The sequence below is a fragment of the Furipterus horrens genome, unplaced genomic scaffold (genome assembly GCF_987537825.1).
Source record: "Furipterus horrens unplaced genomic scaffold, mFurHor1.1.pri manual_scaffold_4, whole genome shotgun sequence".
In the NCBI taxonomy this organism is placed as follows: domain Eukaryota; kingdom Metazoa; phylum Chordata; class Mammalia; order Chiroptera; family Furipteridae; genus Furipterus; species Furipterus horrens.
Window position 1 is genome coordinate 74,481,409 of NW_028327174.1, and position 25,663 is coordinate 74,507,071.

The 25,663-nt window shown below is 39.0% G+C and overlaps 1 protein-coding gene and 1 long non-coding RNA gene across 2 annotated transcripts in view; both read left to right on the top strand.

The window, feature by feature from the left end:
* The window catches only part of LOC150012223 (uncharacterized), a 140,769-nt gene that overhangs the window by 21,118 nt on the left and 93,988 nt on the right, over positions 1-25,663 (top strand). The gene's annotated exons all lie outside the window — the stretch shown is intronic.
* Positions 2,678-24,345, top strand: LOC150012224 (elongation factor 1-alpha 1-like). The gene is made up of 7 exons (XM_090276064.1): positions 2,678-2,777; positions 7,086-7,340; positions 8,184-8,295; positions 19,808-19,952; positions 21,130-21,299; positions 22,176-22,276; positions 22,834-24,345. Exons 1-7 carry the CDS (start codon positions 2,678-2,680, stop codon positions 24,225-24,227), a joined length of 2,277 nt encoding a protein of 758 aa, XP_090132190.1. The 3' UTR covers positions 24,228-24,345.

Genomic DNA, 25,663 nt, shown 5'->3' on the forward strand with positions numbered 1-25,663 from the left:
AACTGCCATTATTTGTAGATGACATGATAGTGTACATAGAAAACCCTATAGACTCCACAGAAAAACTTCTTGACATAAGTGAGTTCTGCAAAATAGAGTACAAAGTCAATATTCATAGATCAGAGGCATTTCTGTACACGAACAATAAAATCTCAGAGATAGAAACTAGAAAAAAATCCCACTTACTATAGCAACAAGAAAAATTAAGTACCTAGGAATAAACTTAACCAAGGAGGTAACAGACCTGTACTTGGAAAACTATATGACACTGAAGAAAGAAATTAAGGAAGATACAAATAAATGGAAGCATATACCATGTTAATGGATGGGAAGAATCAACATCATTAAAATGTCCATACTACCCATAGCAATTTATAGATTCAACACAATCCCTATTAAAATATCAGTGACATATTTCACAGACCTAGAACAAATACTTCAAAAATTTAAATGGAAATAAACAAGCAAGAAACCCAAATAGCCATAGCAATCTTGAGACAGAAGAACACAGTGAGAGGAATCACAATACCTGATTTCAAACTATACTACAAAGCCACTGTAATCAAAACAGTCTGGTACTGGCATAAGACCAGACATATAGATCAATGGAACAGAAGAGAGAGCCCAGAAATAAACCCAGGTCTATATGGTGAAGTAATATTTGACAAAAGGGAAAGGAACATGAAATGAAAAGAGCCTGTTCAACAAATGGTGCTGAGAGAACTGGAGAGAGATATGCAAAAAATGAAATGACCACCAACTTACACCATACACCATAATAATTTAAGATGGATAAAAGGCTTAAATGTAAGCCGTGACACCATAAAAGACCTCGAGAAAACATAGGCAGGACAATTTCAGATATCACATGTACAATATTTTTGCTGATATCACCTAAGTCAAGGGAAATAAAGGAAAGAATAAACAAATGGGATTACATCAAACTAAAATGTTTTTGCTCAGCAAAAGAAAACATTAGCAAGATGACAAGGGAACCAATCATATGGGAAAACATATTTGCCAATGATACCTCAGACAAGGGATTGATCTCCAAAATATATAAAGAACTTACATGTCTCAACACCAAGAAGGCAGACAACCCAATTAAAAAAATGGGCAAAGGACCTGAACCAACACTTTTCCAAGGAGGACATACAGAGGTTCCATAGGCATACGAAAGGATCTTCAACATCACCACTCATAAGAGAGATGAAATGAAAACCACAATGAGATACCACTTTACACCAGTCAGAATGGCCATCAACAAATCAACAAACAACAAGTGCTGGCAATGATGCAGAGAAAAGGGAACCCAAGTGCACTTCTGGTAGGAATGGAGACCTGTGTGGCCACTGTGGAAAACAGCATGGGTTTTCCTCAAAAGCTAAAAATGGAACTGCCTTTTGATCCACCAATTCTATTCTAGGATTATACCCAAAGAATCTTGAAACAGCAATTCAAAAAAACCCTAGGCATCCCTATGTTCATAGCAATGCTATTTATAATAGCCAAGTGTTGGAAACAGGCTAAGTGCCCATTTGTAGATGAGTGGGTCAAGAAACTGTGGTACAGGGACTTCCGGCCAAGATGGAGGCATAGACAGATGCGCTGCGTCTCCCTCCACAACTAAGAAGGAATACAATTACCTCAAAACTAGAAACAACCAGAAGTTCCAAAAAATCAAACTCCATGGAAGTCCAACAAACAAAGATATAGAGAAGAAATACTTATCCAGACAGGTAGAAGGGGTGGAGCCAGGACAGAGAGGATGCAGTGTGGTGGCAACAGCAGCGGTGGCATCGGCAGGTCAGCAGAAAGTGCAGTCACACCTTTTAAAAAGTCAGGAGGCACACCTGGGGAGTGTTCCCAGCTCCTCACTGGATCTCGAAGCTCATGGTCCCAGCACCAGGGGAAATCAAGCCTCATTGCTTCTGACTGTGCAGACCAGTGGGGGTTGGGGTGGAGGCAGAAACTGTCAGTTTCTCAGCAGTGTCCACTTGTTTAAAGGGCCCCCACAGTCCTAGAACATCCGCAGACCCACCCACCCTGGGAATGACAGCCAGGGCCATAGCGAGAGGGGCACCAGTGAGGTGCAGAAATGGGAGAGGTGCCTGGAAAAGGGGCAAGTGCTGGGGTGGCAGCATTGTTCCCTCTCAGACCCCTCAGCCACATACAGCGCCACAACGTGGTGAAACAGGTTGACCTGGACTGAAGGCCCCCTAAGGCTCCGCCCCTTACAGCATAAGAGGAGCAACAGCTCCAGCTGAGATGCAGAGGCGAGCAAACACAGGAGCCTGTCAGAATGTGGAGACAGAGAAGTATGGCCCAAAAGGGAAAATGGATCAAGGTTCCAGTGGGAGAACTAAGCGACAAGGACATAGCCAACCTAACAGATGAGGAGATAGACAACCTAACAGATGTAGAATTCAAAACACTGGTAATAAAGATGCTCACAGGCTTGACAAATATGCTTGAGTACGGCAAACGCATAAGAGAAGTGAAGGCTATGCTAAGTGAAACGAAGGAAAATCCACACAAAACCAATGGTGAAAGGACGAAAACTAGGGTTCGAATCAATGATTTGGAACATAAGGAAGAAAAAACTGTCAACCGGTGCCTAATGAAGAAGCAAGAATTTTTAAAAAATGAGGAAAACTTCCCAAATTTTGCGAAGGAGATGGACATACAGGTTCGGGAAGTACAGAGGGTACCAGGCGAGCTGGACGCAGAGGGGACCACACCGGGACACATCACGACTGAGATGCCTAAGGTGAACGGTAAAGACAGAGTCCTGGGGGCAGCAAGAGAGAGGTGGAGAGTTGCCTACAGGGGGCTGTCTATAGGACTATCAGCTGATTTCTCAGAATACACTTTGCAGGTAGGAAGGGACTAGTAAGCAGTATTCGATGTGTTGAAAGGCAACCTGCAACCAGGATTACCCTGTCCAGTAAAGCTATCATTTGAAATGCAAGGGGAGATGAAGTGCTTCCCAGACAAGGTGAAGCTAAAGGAGCTCATCATCACCAAGCCATTATTATAGGAAAAGTCAAAGTGACTTAAGAAAATGAAGATCAAAACTATGAACACTAAAATGACAACAAACTCACAACTATCAACACCTGAATCTAAAAAATAAAAACAAAATCCAACTAAGCAAATCAGAATTGGAACAGAATCATAGGTATTGGGATCATTTGGAATGTTATCAGCTGGGAGTGGGGAGGGAGAGAAATGGGGAAATGGTGCAGGGACTAAGAAGCATAACTGGTTGGTACAAAATAGACAGGGGGGTGTTAAGAATAATATAGGAACGGGTGAAGCCAATAAACATATATGCATGACCCATGGCCATGAACTTAGGGGGGGGTAGGATTGCTGGAGGGAAGGAGGATACTGGGCAGAGGGGAGCAAAGGGAAAAAAATTGGGATAACTGTTACAACATAATCAATAAAATATACCTAAAAAAAAACTGGTACATTTTCACAATGGAATGTTTTTCAGCAGAAAGAAAGAAGGAACTCCTGCCATTTGCGACAACATGGATGGAACTAGAGAGAATTATGCTTAGTGAAATAAGCCAGGCAACGAAAGAAAAATAGCTTATGCTATCACCTAACACAGGAAACTAATGAACAACACAAACAAATGAGAAAAATTAAAACAGAGGCATGTCAACAAGGAGTAGACTAACAATGACCAGGGGGGCTGGGGCCGGGGGAGAGAGAGTGAAGGGGGGGTAAGTCGGGGAAGGGTAAAGTAAAAAAACTAGTATAAATGACCCATGTACATGGACAACAGGGTGGGAACTGACATGGGAGAAAGGGTGGGCTGTGGGGAGAGCAATGTGGGAAAAATGGAACAACTGTAATAGAAAAACAATAAATACATTTTTAAAAAGACATGAATCTATACAAACAGTAAGCAAATTTTAGAAAATTTCATTGTTGTTTTTATTTTTCCACTACCATGTCAAGGCTAATTATGAAGAGATATTACCAGGCAAGTAGAGAGGTTATTAAAGATGTAAAGTTTAATGAAGTATGAGAGTCCTGATTAAATGGCACTCTTTACTAACATTGCTCAACCAGAATATGCACGCTTTTACACCAAGATAGAGAATTTTCTTGGTATCTCGCTCATGTATTCTTTCTGTGGTGCACAGAAAATTATGGCTAAATTTGCACTTAATGAATTTCTTGTTTCCGAAGTCTCTAATTCCCATTCTTGCCATAAGACACACTTTACTCCTCAGTGTCCCAATCCTATTTAGTTTCTGTTGTGATCATGTAGCCTAAAATAGATGGCACAGGGAACATTAAAATTGTAAATAGATAAATCCATTGGGAAAGGAATAAAGGAAATTATGATAATGTGGTCTCAATCAGAGCAAAAAAATGTGACTGAAAAAATAACAAATGTGTTTTTTGAAGCAAAAAACAAAATGAAGCAAAACATTAAACAAAAAAAGATGAAAATAGTTCTGAAATACCAAGTCATCTTTTTTAAAGTATATTTTACTGATTATATTGTTAGAATAGTTCCAATTTTTTCCCTTTTGCTCCCCTCTGCCCAGCACGCCCCTCCTTCCCTAGCAATCCCAACCCCCAAGTTCATGCCCGTTAGTCGTACATACAAATTCTCTGGCTTCACCCATTCCCATATTAATCTTTTTAAAAAAATTAACTTTTTATAACAATGAAAAATAACAATGCCCCCCTCTCAGGCTTAAGACTCTTTAGAATCTTATAAAGGACAATGGGTGCCAAGTCATCTTTTAAAGGTACCACACAACCAAGGAATGAGTTAAATCTTTGTAGCATGAGACATAGAGATGCTAGATTAAAAGTGTTTGGGAAATGAGATAAAGGGAGAAAAAGGACAATTGACCTGATCTTTCTTTTAATCCAGTTGAGTCTGCTACCAAGGTAATATACACTGTCTAAAACCTGAAAGTGTGATATATCAACCCAGTAGGACTAGGTGGAGACATTCAGCCCATTCCTCGAACCTGAGGAGCACACAACATAGGAGAGAAAATAACAGTCTTATTCCTGCAAAACCTAGAGTATATCTACATCCAGTATATACGTAGAGTCTTAATATTCATGAACTGAAATGTTAAACCCATTTCTTATGTTAGCCAGACGTCTCTCTCAAGTAACTTTGGGATATGAACATGTACACCATTCATGTTGTCTAGGATTCTGACCATGAAGAGAGAATGCTTGTTTGGTAGGAGGTGAGGTAGACAGGAAAAGAAATTAGCTGAACGATTAACAATAGGATCACAGTCTGGAACAAAGATAACTAATCTGGATTCATATTCTACTTATTTCTTCCAGAATAAGTTTACTTTTTTCTACATGCAGCCACTGGATGTAGCTATTAAAAACGTGCAGTTTTTAAGTATTGGAATTTAGTACTTCTAGTGTTCTAGAAGTATATTTAGAATAAAGATGTCTATTAGGTGGATATTATATTCCTCTCACACAAAAACATTTATTGGAAGACAATATTAGAGAAGTAATTGATTCTCTTCCCTCACCTCCTCTCTTCCTTTTTCTTCATCGAATACTTAAAACTAATTTTAAGCTAACATCTATTATCTCCTTTCTTCAACTATGAAACTATTATAAAATAAAGTTTGAGGAATATTTTAGGAAATGAAAGAAATATGTACATAAAGCTACAGTTTTGGTGAATACACAATTATTTGTCATTAAAAGGATTAATTTATAGTTAAGGTTGTTGTCTTTTCCCTTATACTTAGAATAGGATCTTAATCTTAAACATTACATAGAGATTTAACTAAAACTTGAAGAAATGTGTTACTGGTAATTGAATTCTTGCCACAGTTACCTATGCAAACCAGTGTTAATGAAACTCCAGTTCAAAATGGATGGGTTTGGGGAATTATGATAGCTATTTATTTTCTTACCTGAGATGCCATGATAATCTCAATAAAATAAAGAACCCAATTAAGAGAGTTCTCATTTGTAGCTATTGGCCAAGTTTACACAAACTGCTGGGATTTCTAAGCAAAATAAATCAGAGGTTCAAAGGCCTTTAATCAAGGCCAGTGAGTGAGAAAGGGAATGTTGTAGTACTTTGGGTTGGAGGGCGCGGAAGTAATTCCAGCAGATAGAATGAAAGAGGGTCTGAGGGCTGCGGCTGGCTCAGGCAGGATCAGCACTGAGTAGTGCAAGCACCTTCCTTTTATTGGATTTTGCAGATATGCTAATTAATAGGGAGGGTCCAGGAATGAGCTCACAGGCACATCCTGGGAATGATAATAGTGTACTTGAAATTTACAACAGAGGAAGTTCAAAAGGTCAACTGAAGAGAACACTTCCTGACAAACAAGTCTATATAGCATTCATAGACAGAAAAACAGAAATCCAATCAGTTATCCTTTTAAGGCTAAGGAACGGATGCACTGTTCAGAAAGCAATCAAGGTTAAACACCATTTGTGCTTAGTCTTGTTTGACTTCCTTATCAATATCAGGGAAGATGGAGTACTCAGCAAGATTCTTTGTAAGTCACAGGATCCTGAGGCCTGAGCAGTCAGAGACTGTGGGCACCAGAGAGTTCAGCTCTCTACTGGGATCATTAAAGACCTGGACCGAGAGGCATGTAAACATACCTCAAATCAGAAGTCTTGATTTCCAGCATCAAGGGAAATACTGTACTTCTTTGCATTTTGACAACCTTTCACCTGTGAAGCAGAGAATGGACTTGCTTCTCCGGAAGCGAGGTTCTGCTCCACCCTGCCTAGCTTGCTGTCCCTGCACCCACCCGCAGTTTGGTACCTCTCCCTATTAGCAAGCTATAAATTGCCCTAGAGCTTAGAGACAATCAGGTCAGCACCGCTCTCACAAGGGAAAAGCTTCTTCCCAGCAGAATTGTTCCGGGGAAAGAGGGGAAGGAGGAGGGACCCCACGCTTAGTTGTCACTGTGCTGGCAAGTGCTTGGAGATGGAGCAGGGGCTGAGGTCGGGGGAGAGGAGAAGGGGAGGCTGTCAGAAACTGCATCCCGAACAACGTGGCGTTTGACCCACGTCTACAAACTTATTGGTCACTGCAGTGCAAACTCCCAGCGAACTCCCTGCTGCCTGGCAGCCTCCGCTGCTCGGAGGAGTCGTGCTCTCCGGCACCACCTATGGGACGCAGTCCCCTCTGCATCTCTGGTCCACAGCACCCTTCACGAAAAGTCTCCAGGCATCTAGCAAGGCTCAGGTTCATTTACCCTCGCCCCCAGCCCCGAACCCCGACAGAATGATGTTATTAACCTCCAGTAGCCCAGAGGGCCAACTCCCTGTGGCTTTATTTGTGGACACTCGTATGGAATCCTTTCACATCCCGCCCTGCTCTGCTTTCACAACAACGTTGGGTCAAACGGCCAAAGACAAACTTCTGCCTCTTCTTCCCTAATCTCACCTTTTCAGAAACACAGTCTGAAAACCCACACACCTCAGAACTCCTAGGGCGCTGTTGCAGTCTGGGCATGCTCAGTTTCAGGGCAGGTTTTGATTGAAAGTAAAGAAAAAAAAAATAGCTTTGTATTATGTTGTCTCCTCCCGTGCAGAGGGCTTGCTGAACAGGTTGCGGGCATCCCTGCGCGTACCCAAAGGGCTTATGGGATGCCCTTGATTGCGTCTCCTTGGGATCTGTCCCCCTCCTAGGTAGCCCCTCCCCCAACCCTCCTCAACCCGTCTCTTCAGGTCCCCGTCCGCTAAGGGGATGGAGAAACACTAACAGAACTGGGATGGGCGATGTTGGCTGAGCGGATCCACCTATTACTAGTGCGCCCGGATTGGCTCCCTGGCACAGCGTACCCGAGGTGGAACCAATCAGGTGGCTGGGGCTGGGAGATGATGGGCGGCCGCCTCCTCACTGGAGGGATTCCTGGAGAAGCTGCAGTGTTGGGGATGCTCTAGACCGACTACTACCCCCCCCCCCCCGTGTCTTTCCACATCCTTCTCCTGCAGCGGCCGCAGCCAGCAGTACTTAGTGGCAACTTGAGGCTGCAGCCCGGCAAGGCCCCCAGGGTGGTGCTTAGCCGAGAAGGGGGCTCAGCTCCCAGAAGGGGTGTGTGTAGGGTGGGGGCGGCCAGCTGGGACCAGCTGGTGGCCCTGCAAAACCTCCCACACGCCGACACCCACACACCCATTTTGTGTTGCAGGCTGCCCCTCCAAGAACAGAGGCAGCGAGAGGACGTTTGAGCCTTCGAATGGGTCCACACAGGGAGAGCACTCCAGACGGAAACCGGCACCACCTTCTGATCTTCCCTGCAGGTAGGGCAGTGGGACTGGCTGTGCGGCCACCTTGGTCGTGCCTATTTGCTTGAACCCCCCCCCTCCAAGATTTTGTTCTTGGTACCTTTGGGTGTTGATGGTGGACAGTGCGACCTAGGGAGGGAGCCCTGGGGTCCTCTTGTGAGAAATACAATGAGACCACATGTGTATCTCCTAGCAAAGCACTTCGCACAGCGCCCGTGACTTAGAGCGTGGAGTTGGTGTTGGGCATCCCCTATCTTCTTGCTCCCTCTTTCCTTATCTCATTCTCTCTCCTCCATCCCCCATCCCAATCTCAATCTCTCACCTCCACTGCCCCTCTCTCAGTCTCTTTTTCATCTTCACCCTCCTGCCATCCTAAGCACGCACAGGGTTTCTTTCTCCTCCTGGAGAGGACTGCCTGTTCTCAGAGGAAAGAAGTGGGTAGTGAAGGTAGGAGAGAGATTTCTTTTTGCAGGGGCAGAGGGGGCAAGATAGAATACAGTCTTTGTGAAAATTCAAGTACACGAAGCAATTAAACTGAATAAAACGAGTAGACCAGTCCTCCAGCCCTGGCAGTCAGAGGGAGGAAGCATCAAGTTTGACTCGGCCTCCCCTTTGCAGGAGGCTGTGTCTCTCACTTGATTCGTTCCAATGGAACAAAATAGAGCAGTGATCCAATGCACATTCAGCTGCTTAATTGCTGTTGTTTTTAAGTGCTAACTATCTGACTTTTCCTGTTACTATCTGTCCGGTAGGGCTAGCTGGTATTTACCCATCAGTAGTAATGCCTGAACTTTGAGGTGTTTCTTGGTTAAAAAAAGATAATTAAAAACAGATTATTACTTTCCTGAGATTCTCTGGTATGGCCTTTATATTGGGGGGGGGCAAAAAATGTAGTTTCTAACACTCGTAAATGATCTGGAGGCTTGGGTTCCTGCTTTGAGAAAGCTAATCTAGTTAATTTTGCATAAATGCTGATTTTCACTTTTTCGAATATTAACCCGTTTTGAAATCAAGCAACCATTTAAGTTTTCTGTTAAAGCTACATTTCTGTATGAACTGCCATTTCATTCTACCTTTCTACTATCTGTTTGCATTTTATTGTCTGAATATCAAATTCATGCATGCCTTATTTCCTTATAATAAGAATATTTAATAGATGTAAACATGATGTTTATAAAATTTCAGTGTTCCAGTTAAAAGGCATATGGAAGCTCAGTTGGCCAAGAATCCTCTTGTACTGGAACAAAGTTTAGAAAGTAATGGTAGGAAGATAGCCTCAATTTAAAAAATTTTAAAAGGGAAATGTTTTAGTCTCAAGAAAAAAAGATATCAAAATAACTGTGTGCCTTGACTGCCTGCATAATAGGTCAATTAAAAGGTGACTTGTTGAACGGACGTTGGTGGCAGCTTCTAATTCCATCATCAATGATATAAGCTTTCCTTTCCTGTCATGGATCAGAGACAGCTAAGTGATTTCTGTCAGATGAGAGGAGGTAGAAATGCCTAGTTGAATGTAATAGGAAAGTTTTCCAAGTGGGTCCTACATGAGTGCAGAGAAGGCAGCAGATGCTAGTGTCCAGATAAATCCTTTCCTTTGATTTATCAGGGGAAATGTCAAGTCTTACATTTTTTTCCTACACTTCCACTTGGGATAAGAAAAAGGAAACTTCTTTCTCAACTCTGCCTGACCTTCCACACTAATCTGTGCATCTGAGAAGGTGTTTATTTTCACCACCTATCTTAGTATATAAGTTTATACACCAACTTACTTCACTTGCCGTCAATGTAATGAATATTATTTTCTAAACAATTTTTCATTTGAGATGCTTATCTCTTCTAAGTAGAATTTCCTAGAGTCACAAAAACAATATTCTTTCTAGGGCTTTGACAAATGCCTCTTTTTCCTTTTTAATGTAGTATTTCTGTTGCAAGCTAACTAATTATTAGAGGTGCCACCTTTTGGTTACAAGGACGAAAGGACAATCACTTCGTTGCCTCATATACGACTGAATTAAAAAGTTTAGACATGAAGAGAGGTATAAAAAAGAAACTTTTCTATGTGAGCGAAAGAAGATTTTGTTTGCTTACTTCTCCACTTTAGGAAAGGTACAAGTTTAGGTTTCTGGGTTTGTGACATTTATTTTTATGACTCTTTACAAATATTAATTATAGCAATAACATGTCAAAGGGATGCATCTGAGTATTTAGTTTTTAACACACTTCGGAAAAATTAAGTCTTTATAGATACTGGAAGTCAGAACTAATTCCAATATGTAGTGAGTGGATTGAGGAGAGACTTTAAATTATTACTTATCATGCCACAAAATGTTCTGCTATAACAATTTCATGCAATCTCCATCTTTTCTCTGTTTTAAATAATATTTTTAAAATCTTATTACCATTTCAGAGCAAATGTGATAATTAGATTTTAAGATACATTTATCAAAAATATTACTAATATACAGGAGATATCCTAAAATACGAATTCCAGAAAATACTATCCAATGAAGAATTGTTCGAGACTAGTTTTGAATTTCATTTCATAATGAAGAATATTTGTTATTCTCTCAGGTCAACTTATCAGATAGCTCTAATCAAGAAATATGAAAATGGATAACATGGTGTCTATATGATAAGATATGCATATGAGATGGTGCTAACAGTATATAGTAGCTTGTCTTAATTACATTTGCAAAATGAACTGGAGATTAATAGATGCAGAATGTGTTAGAGATGTAATTTAAACTTCCCATTAGCCTGATGACACCATGGACATAATATCAACTCATCTCTTTTTAGGTCAGTATATTAAATGAGTTTAGAGTGAATTATCCAAACAGGATTTTAGAGCCATCTGATTTTCAAGAGTGCACATTTAAGAATGGATATTTATATGAGCCTGTAATACTGGTAGTTCTTATGAGTTCCAGTTTGTGGACCAGCCAGAAAGAGATATCATTAATTCCAAATTAAAACGTAATATTTCTTTTCCTAACAGTAGTGATTAAATAATTTGGGGGTGAGAAAGTAGTTTGATTACATAATGGAGCAACTTTTGTCCAATGTTACAATAAAACAAGACCAAAGTTAGACTCTCTGCCATTCAGTAATGTTGGTGTGGGCCTTGCAAACATTTTGCTAAACAAATAATGCTTTTTAAAGCTAAATATCTAATCCACCTGTGATTGAGAAAAAAATTAATGATTTGCATGTCATAAATAGATCTGTGTCTAAAGTTGAAGATGTTTTGTATTACTTTCTAGCTGAATTTATTATCCATAGAAATTCACCAAAGCTGTTTAAACAGGGATTAAGTATGTGGTAGTCTAAATGAATAAATTATTTTTCAACTAAGATTTAAGGAACTATACATATGTGGGAATATATGTATATATATATATAATATGTTAAAATTCTGAAATATTTCTAAAAGGATTCTAGACTCCTGGACAGTAGTCTGCTGAAACTAAGGGGTACTTCTATAAAAAAATGTAAAAGAAAGATGATTGTGTCTTGGGGTTAATTTTAATAGTTTTTGGTTGAAAGGCTAGGAATAACCAGAGGCAAAATTAATGAGTGTCAAGTTCTTTCCCTTTAAAGAGCCCTTCTATGGCTTTAGGAAGAAGTAATTTTTATTTGAATCGTGTATGAAAAAAACCTCTCGGTAACAGAAAATGCACTTTTATATAGAAGTAACAAATAAGATGAAATCATGTTTTTACATGATTTGGACATAATAGAGACATAAAGTTTCTGTCTCTCTAAAGCTTTTATCAGGAGTTAGTTTCAGTGTTTTCACAAGGGCAAACTTCTTAATCTTTTACATAATTGAATGATATGATTATCATTGTTTTTTCGGATAAGAAGGTATAGATTGGTGTCTTTAATAATTCCTCTAGGAATGATTATATTTTTTCATAATATTTTGGTAAACTTTCTTGAAACTCCTTCATTAAGTGTGGCCATTTTGTAAAAGCAGAAATTTAATCCTTCCAACTTGAAGAAAACAAGTTTTCTTTCAACTTCTCTGTTATTTCAAGAGAGTTCTTGAAAGCTACTTTTATATTGACTCTAAGACAAACTGAGGTAGCAGGTTATATGAACATCATTCTAGTCATATGTGATAGTAATAGAAAAATAAATTTATTTTAAAATATATTGTCAATATATTCATGCTATCTATTGCAAGTAAGACATGTGTTTGCTTTCTTGTATATTTGAATAAAAATATAACCTTTTCTGTATTATTTAAAGCTAAAACATTTAAAGTGTACAGTGAAGAATACTGCTATGTTGTGAAAAGAGTTAGCAACCAGAGATGCTATTTCTGTTGTATTAGATATCATTTTAGAAGTCCTATTGCAAAGAAATATTCTTTTAAAGTATGTTTCCTCAAATTATAAACAATATTTAAGAGAGTTTAAAAAAATTAAAACCTAATTTAGAATAAAGAACACATTTCTGATAGTGTTAGAAATCATTTCCTGCCATGTCTTTGAAAAAAACGAAGCAGAGTTTTCTAAATTTTCTGTAATTTTTATAATTTTAATATTTAGTTAACCACAAGGTCTAATAGTTTACAACTAGTTCTGAGTCTCTCTGAGTTTGTTTCACCTCTACAAGTACACTCAATGCTTGGAAGGGATGTGGCATATTGGTTTCCATTATTTGCCAGTAATACAAATGAGGAGAGGCCAAAGTTCATGTTTTCTGGTTACTGCCATTGTGGAGATACAAAGAAAATATCTGGTAAAATTTCTATATCCATCTCACATATAGTATGATGAACATAAGGAGTCATTTTGTTAAAGAGGAGTTCTGGAAAATTGTAAAGCAGATGAAGATAATAAACACTTCTATTTCTTAGTTATTTGTACAGAACGAGAGCTGGAAAATTTTCATGTAGAATAAGAATGGCTTTTTTCAGCTAGTATAAAAATCTGGTAAAACTCTTTGGTTAAGATATAACTTCCTAAATTTCCTAACAGCCTGTCAGACAATATTTCATCATACATACAACCCTGCTGCAGAACCCCAAATATTGTGCCTAAGACAGCTAAGTGTCTCCCTCAGGAATTAATTTTTGGTTGAAATATCCAGTTAATCAAATCTAGGTATGCTACTGAAATTTGGTGTTACCTTATCCCAGTGAATCTGCTTTTCTATTTGTGAAATGTAACTTTGCTTACAATTTTAATGTGCTTAGAGTTCATATAATTATTATTTTTTGCCAAAGGGTATTATATTAAAGTAAAAGGAGTTATGTGTTGTTTTCTGTAATAGATAAATGTATTTTTTCCCCTTTTTTCTAAGTAATTCAAAGATGAAGATAAAATGCACAGAGAACACAAATAGAATCAGAGGGTTATTTGAACGTGAGGCATTCTTATACTGCAGTTGCTTAAATGAGACATATTATCTCTGGTTCTCTTCTCACTCCCAGATTTCAACCATCTTTTCAGTCACATGGCAACAGAGGGAAATTAAGGAAGACCCACCTCACGCCTCTGTTGAGAGTTGCCTGGGTGTGGCCTCCAGGGGGCAGCCTTCTGTTTAGCTTGAGGCCCATTTCCTTTTTGGGCCAGCGTCCTTGCTTATCACCCTAGGCCTCACTCCAGCTTGGAAGCAGGTAATTGGGTTTCCTAATTGCTGCAATTGAGAGTCATTGGCATATTTTCATCTTCAAGAAGGCAAAAAGCACCTGAAAATAGTCAGACAAAATGTATGCAACTACACCAAACTTAGTCCTAATTCTTACAAAATGGGATGTTGAATCTTACACACGTTTCAGGATAATTAATTGTTGAAATAACTTTACCTCCATGAAAAATTTTTTGATTACTCACAAATGAGCCAAGAAAACTTTTGACAGTTCAGCCATGAATCAGTATAACATTTTTGCTTTTTTTAAACTAATTTACAGCAGTGGATAAAACTGAAATAATCATTAAAGAGAATTTCAAATCCTTGGATTGGCTTAAGTATCTTCCCAAGTCTACCCGTGTCTTGTTATGAAGACCCTTAAACACTCACATCCCTCATCCTCAGCATCACAGGTCATTGAGAACTGGTTTGGTTTTGTATGGAATCTCTGGATATCATCGTGCAGCATCACGTAAGGTTGCTTTTAGGATGGATTACTAACAATGTTTTCAAACATAACTTTACGTGAGAGTTACTGTATGTATAAAGAACAATGCAGCATCACAGCAGCAGGCTGCATGTGCTAAAATGTCAATTTAGAATTATTTTCTCTTTCTAGAGAAGGAGAAAGAGCTAATTGAGTGTATTTTATCTTCATGATGTCCTGCACCTCAGTGTTCTATGCAGTATAACCAGTGTATAGGTCCTTGTTCACCACCTATTAAATATGGAAATTGTTGATTTAAGAGGATAAAATCATTAACAGTTTTTCTTTTCTTTTTTTAGACAAATAATTCAATGGCCTTTGAAACCAGGACAGTGGTATTACAGGTTACTAAGGCCTAGCTGAGCTTTTCTAGCAATCACGCTTTGATTTAGCAAGCTTATTAAGAAGAAAAGTTGATACAACTTCTCAGGAAAAAGACAATGTAGCAAAACATTGACTCTCTTTCCAACTTGGCATATGTGCCAGGTTCTAGTTTACAGACTGGCTTTCTGCCTAATCTGTGGCATTTTCATCAGATTTGAGAAATGAAGAAAGTGTGAACTATTGAGCCTTTTTTCTAGAATACCAGGATCTCTTCTATAGATAAAACATCACCATCCTATTGTCACCAGTATCCCAAATCCAAGACCACATGTTTTTTATAAAAATATAGCAATATATAAACCCGACCATCATCTGCCTAAAAGTGCTTATAATTTTTCTGTCACTTTACGAAATTTTTGTTAAAATCTTAGATAACAACATGATGTTACAAGAAACACATCCATTTTTAGTGCTTTTATTAAATTATAATTTAAATTTAAAAAGCCAAGCAATGACCTTGAGATACATCTGAGTTTAATAATGCAAGGAAGTGACATTTCAACAAAAAGCTAACCTACTCCTAATTAACCAAAACTGCTCTGCTTTGAAATTGTGATGGTGGTGGCGGTGGGGGATAAACAAAAAAGTCCTTGATATACAAATTTTCAATTATTTTTCCAAGGGAATGATAGATACTTTCTGAAATACTCGTAGATGCCACAAAAGGAGTATTGATGAGAGGAGAGAGCCAACTCCTTCAGGAAAAAGTGGAGGAGCCAAGTTCTGTTATGCCTTTGAGAATCTGTTTCATCATTCATATCTTGGATGTAAAGCAAGAGTGTTTTCTCTTGACTCCTGGACTTTTAGACCTGTACACATCGAAGCATATTACTACTCACTGCCAGAACAGACTTGTTCAGCTCTCTCACTGAAAAAGTAATATAGTAATTTTCTTGCATTCCTTCCTTTCCTTGCATTTTTGTCCTTTCCAACCTTCTCCTATTCTTCCTTCCATTGTTTTCCTATTTTAAAGAATATCTCCATGAATTATCTTCCTCTAATCACTAAATGGGTGCTTGGTACTCCAGGCCTATACTAATAGCAGAACTATTTTAATTTTCATATGTCATACCAGCTTGAGTGCTACTGAAGCTTTCCCAATGTATTACTGAAGAGGTTGTTTGTTTTTAATGTGCAAAACCACAGTGGTGTGAGTACAGAAGGCAACAATAGCAGGAAAACGCCAGGTGAGACAGATAGAAAGGTAACTTAGCAGCCCCCGGAAAGCACTGAGCGCTCTGTGGGTGACGTGAAGAAGAAGTGCAGTCACGCCACAGAGATCCCAGAGGCTAGGGGATTTTAGGGTCAGTTACCTTGAGATGCAGGGATGAATGTGAAGTAAAAATAGGAGTAATTGGATTTTTAAGAAAACAGTTTTTATTTTTTATTTTTTTAATAATTTATTTTTTTGTTTGTTTATTTATTTATTTATTTATTTATTTGTAGAGAGAGGGGAAAGGAGAAAGAGAGGGAAAGAAACATCACTGTGTGGTTGCCTCTCACCCGCGGCCCCAACTGGGGACCTGACGTGCAACCTAGTCATGTGCCCTGACTGGGAATCGAACCAGCGACACTTGGATCGCAGGCCGATGCTCAATCCACTGAGCCACAGCAGCCAGGGCCAAGAAAACAGTTTTTAAAAAGCAGTCAGACCCCAAGATTCCCCAACCCAACCCATGAATAACTGGGCATTTCCCTCTTTTCTATCTTAACAAAAGACTGGAGGTTATTCTCTGGGGAAAGAAAAAGAAATGGAATCTGTATGCGAACAGGGTACAACAGTGGACTGACAACAGAGTAATTAGAAGTTTTCATAATGAACATGGAGATTACCAACTTTTCCCCCATTTAGATTCTAGAACCATGGCGATCAGGTGTGAGTCCATCTAATGGGGACCATTACTTACCCTATTTTCCCCATATGTCTTCCATGTACTTAAATACATTTGGGAAGAAATATAGTATTATCAGGGAGAATTTAGCATAATTAAAAAGAGTTTTGGAGTTTGGATTCCTGGGATCTGATACCAACTAAACAATGGCTGTTTGTGTGACTCTGGATGGCTAGATAACTTTCTTAGGCTCATTTTTATTCTTATTAAAATGAATGAAGTAGTTAGACTATTAGGCCTCTGTTGTTTGTAAATGACAGAAAATCATATTAAAGTGGATTTAGAAAAAAGGCTTTCATTGAGAAGTCCATAGGTAGAAATTGTTTTATAGGTCCAAAATCTGTGTGCCCAAAGCTTTCAAAGGCCAAAACTCAAACCATAAGAGTTTGGAGTAAGGAAAGGTTTCTTGATCATGAAGGCACCAAGCAAGAAGATGGGAGACCTAATCCTCAAATCCGTCTCCCCAAAGTAGAGAGTTCAGGTTTCTTTTATGTCATGGGAAGGAGAAATCGGTGCGGCAAGAGGTGATTGACTTCTGCAGATGTCTGTGCACCAGCAGGGGTCTGAGGAAAATTATGATAGTTGATGAGTTTAGTTATGAGGTTCCTGCAAATATTTTATAAACAGTCATTATTTTTTGTTCATACTTTATCTTCTCAAACTGAGAGCAGAATTTCTGTAATGATTAGTGTGTCTATTTGCAAGGTTAAGCAGAAGCTATAAGCCTGAAGGCCACGGGAACAAATCAGGCTTGAACAGGTTGGAGTCAGAGAGACGGAGCATCTCCCTCTGCCACACTCTGATTCAGGTGTGGCTACATGTAACAGTATTATGTCCCCTTTATGTCTTGGCTTGGCTGCAGTATTTTGCATGCATAGCTTGATACTTCTCTCATTACTGCAACTCACTCAATCCTACATAATTCAAGGTTCAAGTCCAGTGCAGGAGTAGCAAGCTTCTGCAAAGTTCCTAAGAGTCACAGGATTGGATGGGTTACTGAATGCACATTCTTGAACCATTTGCCATGGCCAAAGAAGGATCTAATTGCCTAAGTTCTTACTTACATCTAAGTGCACATACTCTCTACAATTATTTATGCACCCTTTTCCTACTTGCCCCCTTCTTCTATTCCAGACCTTGGCATACTGGCTTCTGGCTCCCAGCTTGATCTCGTCTCTTGCCTTGCCTGACTTTACAGTTGATGCTTTGAAACTATTGTCCCCTCTCCCCATCAAATCTGATATTTCATGCCTTTGCTTGGACCTGGAATCCCATACTCAACCTGGAATACCTCTTCGGTCTTCCTTCATAATTATCATTTCAGGTGTTGTATACTCTGTGAACTTTTCTCAAAACCTTAATAGACTGTGTCCATTCTCTGTGCACTAGGTGAACTTCAGTGTTATAATTTAACATAGTATTTTGAAGACTCTTTTTATGTGTCTTTCTCCCAGAAGCCTATGGTATATTCAAGGATAGGGACTATATTCTATTTAATTCTGTACCCCCAGTTTCAAGAGCAGTTCTTGTCACAAAATACACATCTGTTGTCCTGAAATTCCATTTCATCATGTGCATCCTTGTATTATACTGTGCGCTCCATGTTGTATTGAAACTACTTTTTTGGTGTATGTCTTATTTGACTTTATATTCTTAGCATCTTGCACAGAGCTTGATATGCTGTTGGTACTCAATTGAATCTTTAAGTTTATCTTCTGAAGAGCTTTTTTGGGGAAAAAAAAAGGGAGGGGAGAAGAAGAAACAAGTAGATGAAGTGTTAACAATTGAGGGTATTGTGGAAGAGGATGTACTATGTGTCACTGTCTTTCAAAACCATACCATTTCAAATATTGCCATTTGCTTCTTGTTTTAAAATTAAGATGCACGCATAATTGACATATAGCTTTGTGTAAGTTTAAGATTTGCAATATGTTGATTTGACTCTAGCTGGTGATCTTTTAAAATGTATTTGACCAAGACACTCGAACCAGAAATTTAAATAGCGTAGTATAATACTAGGGTAGCCATTGGAAATGTACTTCAGAAATTCTGCCTGAAGTATGTTTTGATTGAATCTAAAACAACAAAGAACTCATCTCTGGGTGTAGAAAACTCATAGAGTAAAGCTATAGTCTTCTAAAATTTGGTGTAGTATATATAATTTATATTAATATTTCTGGTAAAAACTACAATTATATGTGGATAGACAATTCCACGTTTCTTAATTTTTTTTCACATTTTTATTTACTTCTTGATACTAATTTTATGAAATCAGGAAAGTTGTTTAAAAATCTTATTATACAAATAAAACTATAAAAGCTCAATGAAGTTAGTTGAACATCCAATAATGAAATGGTGACATTGGAACTTTTTAAAATTTTATTTTTCAAGTTTTCAATTTAGTTGGCATGCAATATTATATTAGTTTCAGGCGTACTGCATAACGATTAGACATTCATATACCTTAACAAAATGATCACCCTGAGAAATCTAGTTTCTTATCTAGGCCAAGGATAAGCAAGCTTTTTCCAGAAAGGGTCAGTCAGTAAAAGTTTTAGGCTTCTCAGGGTAAGAGACAAAATCAAAAAATTATGAACATGCTTAGATAAGGAGAGAAAGAATCGCCACAATTTTTTTTCAACTATGTAAAAATGTAAAAAAAATTTTCGAACTTAGAGGATCTACAGTTTAGATTTGGTTTATGGCTATAGTTTTCTGCCTCTGTTCTAGGCCATTCTTAGGCCTGACATTTTTTCTGTGTATCAGTTTGCTAGATCTGCTATAACAAACTACCACAAATTGTGGGGATTAAACAACAGAAATGTATTGTCTCAGTTCTGGAGAATACAAGTAGGAAATCCAGGTATGGGCAGATTTGACTCCTGAAGGCAATGAAGGAGAGCCTACCTATTCTAGGCCTCTCTCTTTGGCTTGTAGATGGCTCTTTTCTCTCTCTTCACATTGTCTTTCTTTGTGTGTGTCTGTGTCCAAAGTTCCCCCTTTTATAAGGTCACCAGTCAGACTGGATCAGCGCATACCCTAATGACTTCACTTTGACTTGATCACCTGTGTATAGACCCCATCTCCAAATAAGGTCCCATTTTGAGATACTGGGGGTTAGGATTCTAACATATGAATCACCTAATGATGATGATGGTGATGTTGATAATGCTGGTGAAGATGATGACATGTTGTTGATGATGGGTGAGGAGGTGATAGATAGTGATGACTATGATGATGATAGAGGAAAAAAAGAAATGGAGTTGGTAAAAGGGAAAAAAGAGACCTTGACTCTCCCCACCCCTGACATCAACAGGGCTTATTGTGTGAATAAAGCTTCACCTCAAAAGAAATCAACTACATTAATGTCTGCTTTATTTTTCTTTACTAAGAGAATATATCAAGACTATAGAAATACACTTTAACAGAACTATACTTTGCTAGAAATATTATTTATGATGATATGCAATTGCTAAAAAACTGAAAGGAAGATGCAAAAATGTTTAAAAACAATGAAGAATTTCCTTTAATACTGTGAAACAAAGGTAGATTTTAAGTAAATACAACTGCTAATAAAATCCAAAGCATAACTATCAGAAGATTTTACTGGAGTGCCTTCTCTAAAAAATGAAAGAAATATCTTTTTTATTTAAAAAAATGTTTATGCAGGTAATATTTTAAAATACTGACCAGCCTTCATTCCCTTGATTTGTAATTGCACTCTTTCATGTTTCTGCAAGGTGAACTCTAGAGGAAGTGAGGTGAATATAAACCGTGGACAATTTGGCATGCATCTATAGAAAACACCCTACCTTGGCATGAATGCTATTTATTTTGGAAGTAGGCTTTCATACCTTTTTAAAAGAAGATTACCTTGTATGTCTTTTCTTTGTGTCTTTTCATTTTAATCTCAAATTTTAAAACGAAGTAAAACCATTTTCTGAACAAAGCTGTAGGGGTTACTAAGTCTGCTTTTTGAATCATATGGGGATTGAGATTTTGAATAGAAAACCACAGTTAATGAAGTGTTAGGTGAATTTGATTTAATTTTGCTTTTTAAGTTGATACTGTCAGCAGGACATGACTTGATTGTAGTGCTAAAGTGGCCATTTAAAACAAATTGCCTTGAAGAGAGAAGCATTGGAAATAAAATCCCTTCAAGGTACTAAGTTTAAATGAGTGCACTGACAGCCATGCCCTTCACCCTGCACTATTTAAAAGCCTCCCTATTTGTATGTGTGCTGCACTGGATTAATACAAGAATAAAAGAAAAACACAAATACGGTATCATTTTTTTAGAGATACTGTGCTGCCACTGTTAATACTCCGCTGAAACATACTGACCCCAGGCAGTGGCTAGGATGGCACCTGCAAACTAACGCCCCAAAGCAAAATCCACCAAGTGCAAATAGATGGGACAGGTAATTTCTGTCCTTTTCTCAGCTGAGAAGCTCATTCAAACAAGCCTTTGGGAAGAAGTCCACCAAGCCTCCTTCCTCGCATTCGGACATTGAAGAACTCATGGACTCATCCCTTCCAGCCTCCCCCAAGTTGCCCCGTAACGCCGGCGACTGTGGATCAGCGTCCATGAAGCCCTCACAGTCGGCCTCAGCGTAAGTAGCTCCCTCTGCAGAACGCTGATGCGTTTTTAAAAGACAGCCTCAGGCCAAGCCTGTCCTTGTGTTCTAAATGTCATCAGGTCGTACTGCTAAACTCTCCACGCCCGTCATTGGCAGATCTTCTTAGAATGTCACCATTTGTGTTCCTTTTTTCATATATTAGAATTTGAGTGTTTCTTGATCTCATTCTCCACTTTTCTATGTTATTACCCTCACTTCTTTTCACTTGCACTTGTCTATGTATCCGTCTAACTGTACGTTAAATGCAGGTCACCCCTTGTCTGGCCACCAAAGAAACGTCACAATGGCCCTGTGATCTACAAGCACAGATCCCGGTAAAATGGAGGGTGATGCATGAAAGCTGCAAAGATCCAGGTTCTAACCCAGGCAGTGTTCGCTTTTGCTTTTTCTAAAATCACTCTCATGCATTCCAGCCATAAACACCTCCTCTCTCCTTCTGTTTTTGAAGCAAAACTTAGTTTCCTAAAAGCCAAACCACAATCCATTTTCGTTAACTGTGTGAGATATTGCAGCATAGCATTTTTACCACCGCCCTCTCTTTGAGGTTACAAGAAAGAATACAACATTGAGAATGTAGAAACATGTGCTCTGCTGAGTCTCTTTGTGTTATATACTATTTAAATCAGATTTCCTTGTATGCCTATGACAGTGACGAGCCTAGAACTGTCATATTGAACAGGGCCACTAAAGACCATTTAAGACTCTTGGACATCCTGTGAAGTTTCGTAACTTACACAGGAAGGAAGAACATAGCTCTAATGTCTTGTGACCAGCAACCTAGTCCTCACATTTTAAATGGGAATGACATTAGTCATAAAACACATTCTTTTGACCTATTTCCTAACACAGCTGTCCACAGAACAACAACCGCCACAAACAAAGCAGGAAGGCTGTAGTATATCTGACCTTCAAGCAGCCCTCACTTAGGCTGCTTTTATGGATTGAAATCTGTGATTTAGCTTCATTAACTGTGATCCCTTTCATCAGCTGAGCCTAGCAGGAGGATTATATAACACTCATCCATTATTTAAATGTTCAAAACTAATCTCTGATTTATTTTCTACAATATTTTTGTTGAATTTTCATGGTAACTTGAAGCTGGTATCGTGGCAAATAAAGTTATTCTGTGCATAGTTTTATAAAACAGGAAATCAAAGTTTTAAGGAGATAATGAATTTGCTTTGAAAAAGAATATTTCAGATGCTGCAAATAGAGATTTAAGTCCCTTGGAAAATGGTAGCATTAAATGTAACATCACTATGACTCTTCAGCCCCATAAGTATCAGTGACAAGGGAATTTTGAGGATCACTATATAGAGTAATAACAGACTGTTTCATACTTCAGGAAATAGGAAGAAAAGATGAAAGGAAATGATAGTTACTATTTCCAGTTTTGAGCCTGTGAATGTATTACTGCTGGTAAAACTCTTTCTTGCTTTTTTTTTTTTCGCAGCGGGTTTGCCGCCAGAACACAGGTGTCACGAAAACCACCACTACTAAATCAAAGCCAAAACGGGAAAGGAAAAGACTCACATCAACATTGTGGTCATTGGACATGTAGATTCCGGCAAGTCTACCACTACTGGTCATCTGATCTATAAATGTGGTGGGATCGACAAAAGAACCATTGAAAAATTTGAGAAGGAGGCCGCTGAGATGGGCAAGGGCTCCTTCAAGTATGCCTGGGTCTTGGATAAACTTAAAGCTGAACGTGAGCGTGGTATCACCATTGATATCTCCCTGTGGAAATTTGAGACCAGCAAGTACTATGTGACCATCATCGATGCCCCAGGACACAGAGACTTTATCAAACACGTGACTACAGGCACATCCTGGGCTGACTGTGCTGTCCTGACTGTTGCTGCTGGTGTTGGTGAATTTGCAGCAGGCATCTCCAAGAATGGGCAGACCCGTGAGCATGCCCTTCTGGCTTACACACTGGGTATGAAACAGCTATTTGTCGGTGTTAACAAAATGCATTCCACTGAGCCACCCTACAGCCAGAAGAGATATGAGGAAATTATTAAAGAAGTCAGCACCTACAGTAAGAAAATTGGCTACAACCCTGACACAGTAGCATTCGTGCCAATTTCTGGTTGGAATGGCGACAACATGCTGGAGCCAAGTGCTAACATGCCTTGGTTCAAGGGATGGAAAGTCACCCGTAAAGATGGCAACGCCAGTGGAACCACACTGCTTGGAGCTCTGGATTGCATCCTGCCACCAACTCGTCCAACTGACAAGCATCTGCGTCTGCCCCTCCAGGATGTCTATAAAATTGGTGGTATTGGTACTGTCCCTGTGGGTCGAGTGGAGACTGGTGTTCTCAAACCCGGCATGGTGGTCACCTTTGCTCCAGTCAATGTTACAACTGAAGTAAAGTCTGTTGAAATGCACCATGAAGCTTTGAGTGAAGCTCTTCCTGGGGACAATGTGGGCTTCAATGTCAAGAACGTGTCTGTCGAAGATGTTCGTCGTGGCAATGTGGCTGGTGACAGCAAAAATGACCCACCAATGGAAGCAGCTGGCTTCACAGCTCAGGTGATTATCCTGAACCATCCAGGCCAAATCAGTGCTGGATATGCTCCTGCTCTGGATTGTCACACAGCCCATATTGCTTGCAAATTTGCTGAGCTGAAGGAGAAGATTGATCGTCGTTCTGGGAAAAAGCTGGAAGATGGCCCAAAGTTTTTGCAATCTGGTGATGCTGCCATCGTTGATATGGTTCCTGGCAAGGCCATGTGTGTTGAGAGCTTCTCTGACTCTCCTCCTTTGGGCCGTTTTGCTGTTCGTGACATGAGACAGACAGTTGCTGTGGGTGTCATCAAAGCAGTGGACAAGAAGGCAGCTGGAGCTGGCAAAGTCACTAAGTCTGCCCAGAAAGCTCAGAAGGCTAAATGAATATTATCCCCAACACCTGCCACCCCAGTCTTAATCAGTGGTGGAAGAACGGTCTCAGAACTGTTTGTCTCAATTGGCCATTTAAGTTTAATAGTAAAGGACTGGTTAATGATTATAATGCATCATAAAACCTTCAGAAGGAAAGGAGAATTTTGTGGACCATTTGGTTTTTTTGTGTGTGTGTGGCAGTTAAGTTATTAGTTTTTAAAATCAGTACTTTTTAATGGAAACAACTTGACCAAAATCTGTCACAGAATTTTTGAGACCCATTAAAACAAAGTTTAATGAGAAAAAAAACAAACAAACAAAACTCTTTCTTCTTTACTCTGGATTTTGCCAGCAGTGAACAATTTCTGTACCTGCTAGGTAATATTACTGTTCAGCCTTTAAAAGAAGCATTACTTTTCCTAAAGCTCTGGCTTCCCCCAACCACTGAAGTTGTGCTTGTTCCCGTTTTTTAGGATCTGCGAATGCACGGAGGATGAAGCAGAGATAATTCTGCAGCCGAAGGGTGAGCTCAGAGAAAAGGAATGAAAATTAACGGATATGCGGCTGGAGGCCCTCAGCTCAGCTCATCACCTGAATCAGACCAGGGGAGCCATGAACCGCATGCAGGTCAGGGCTCACGCACCCTCTAGGAGCACCTGGAGAGATTAAAACACTGCTCATTTTATTCATTTAGTTATTACAAAAAATAAATCTCACTGTCAGCCTTTTTTGGAAATGTACTCTCTTTATTCTGTCTTTGCAACTTGTTTCTTAACACCAGACAGAGAAATCTCAGGTGTTGGAAGTCGGAGTGCAAGCTGGCCAATTGCACACAGACCGTTCAAGACACTTGTACTTGCAATTGGATTCCTCTGACAGCTGTTCTTAGCAAGGCCACTACGATCCTTGCTTCTTCACTTTTCCATGATTTACCTTTATGTTGGTTTGTTGTTGTTGTTGTTGTTGTTTTGAAATCTGACTTTCAAATACCTTTACCTATTTTCTACTGAAAAACCAAAGTAATGAGAAAGCTATGGAAATATAACTCAAGCCCTCCTAAATGAAAGTAAAAGTAATATAGAATGCCATATGTAAAAGTAAAGCTCTTTTTTTTTTTGAAGCATCTGAAGGCTAAATTCAGAACCAGTCTGTTCTCAGACTAAGTTTTCATTTTATTATTGTAAACCAGTGATCACTTGGTGCCGCAGATGACTGAAGTAAGAAAAAGCTCATTGCTGAGAAGATTCATCTGCCATTGTATATATTCATCAAAAGGCTTTTGTTGTATTAAAGAGCCTAGTGCCCCATTTTGAAGGAACAAAAACTTTTTCAGATGTTAGCTAGGATTCTGAAGCAATTTGAAATTGCTTTATTTGCATTGTTCTGCCCTGAGTTTCAACTCTCCTTATATTTAGAGTATTAAAAATGTCATTATTTGCTGTGAGATT

Bases quoted from the DNA above. Each gene is read 5' to 3' on its own strand.
- LOC150012224 (XM_090276064.1), top strand. From the start codon at position 2,678: ATGGACATACAGGTTCGGGAAGTACAGAGGGTACCAGGCGAGCTGGAC. The intron at 2,778-7,085 runs GTAAAGACAGAG...TGGTCACTGCAG, and splicing joins TGAGATGCCTAAGGTGAACG to TGCAAACTCCCAGCGAACTC. The intron at 7,341-8,183 runs GTATGGAATCCT...TTTGTGTTGCAG, and splicing joins GGCTTTATTTGTGGACACTC to GCTGCCCCTCCAAGAACAGA.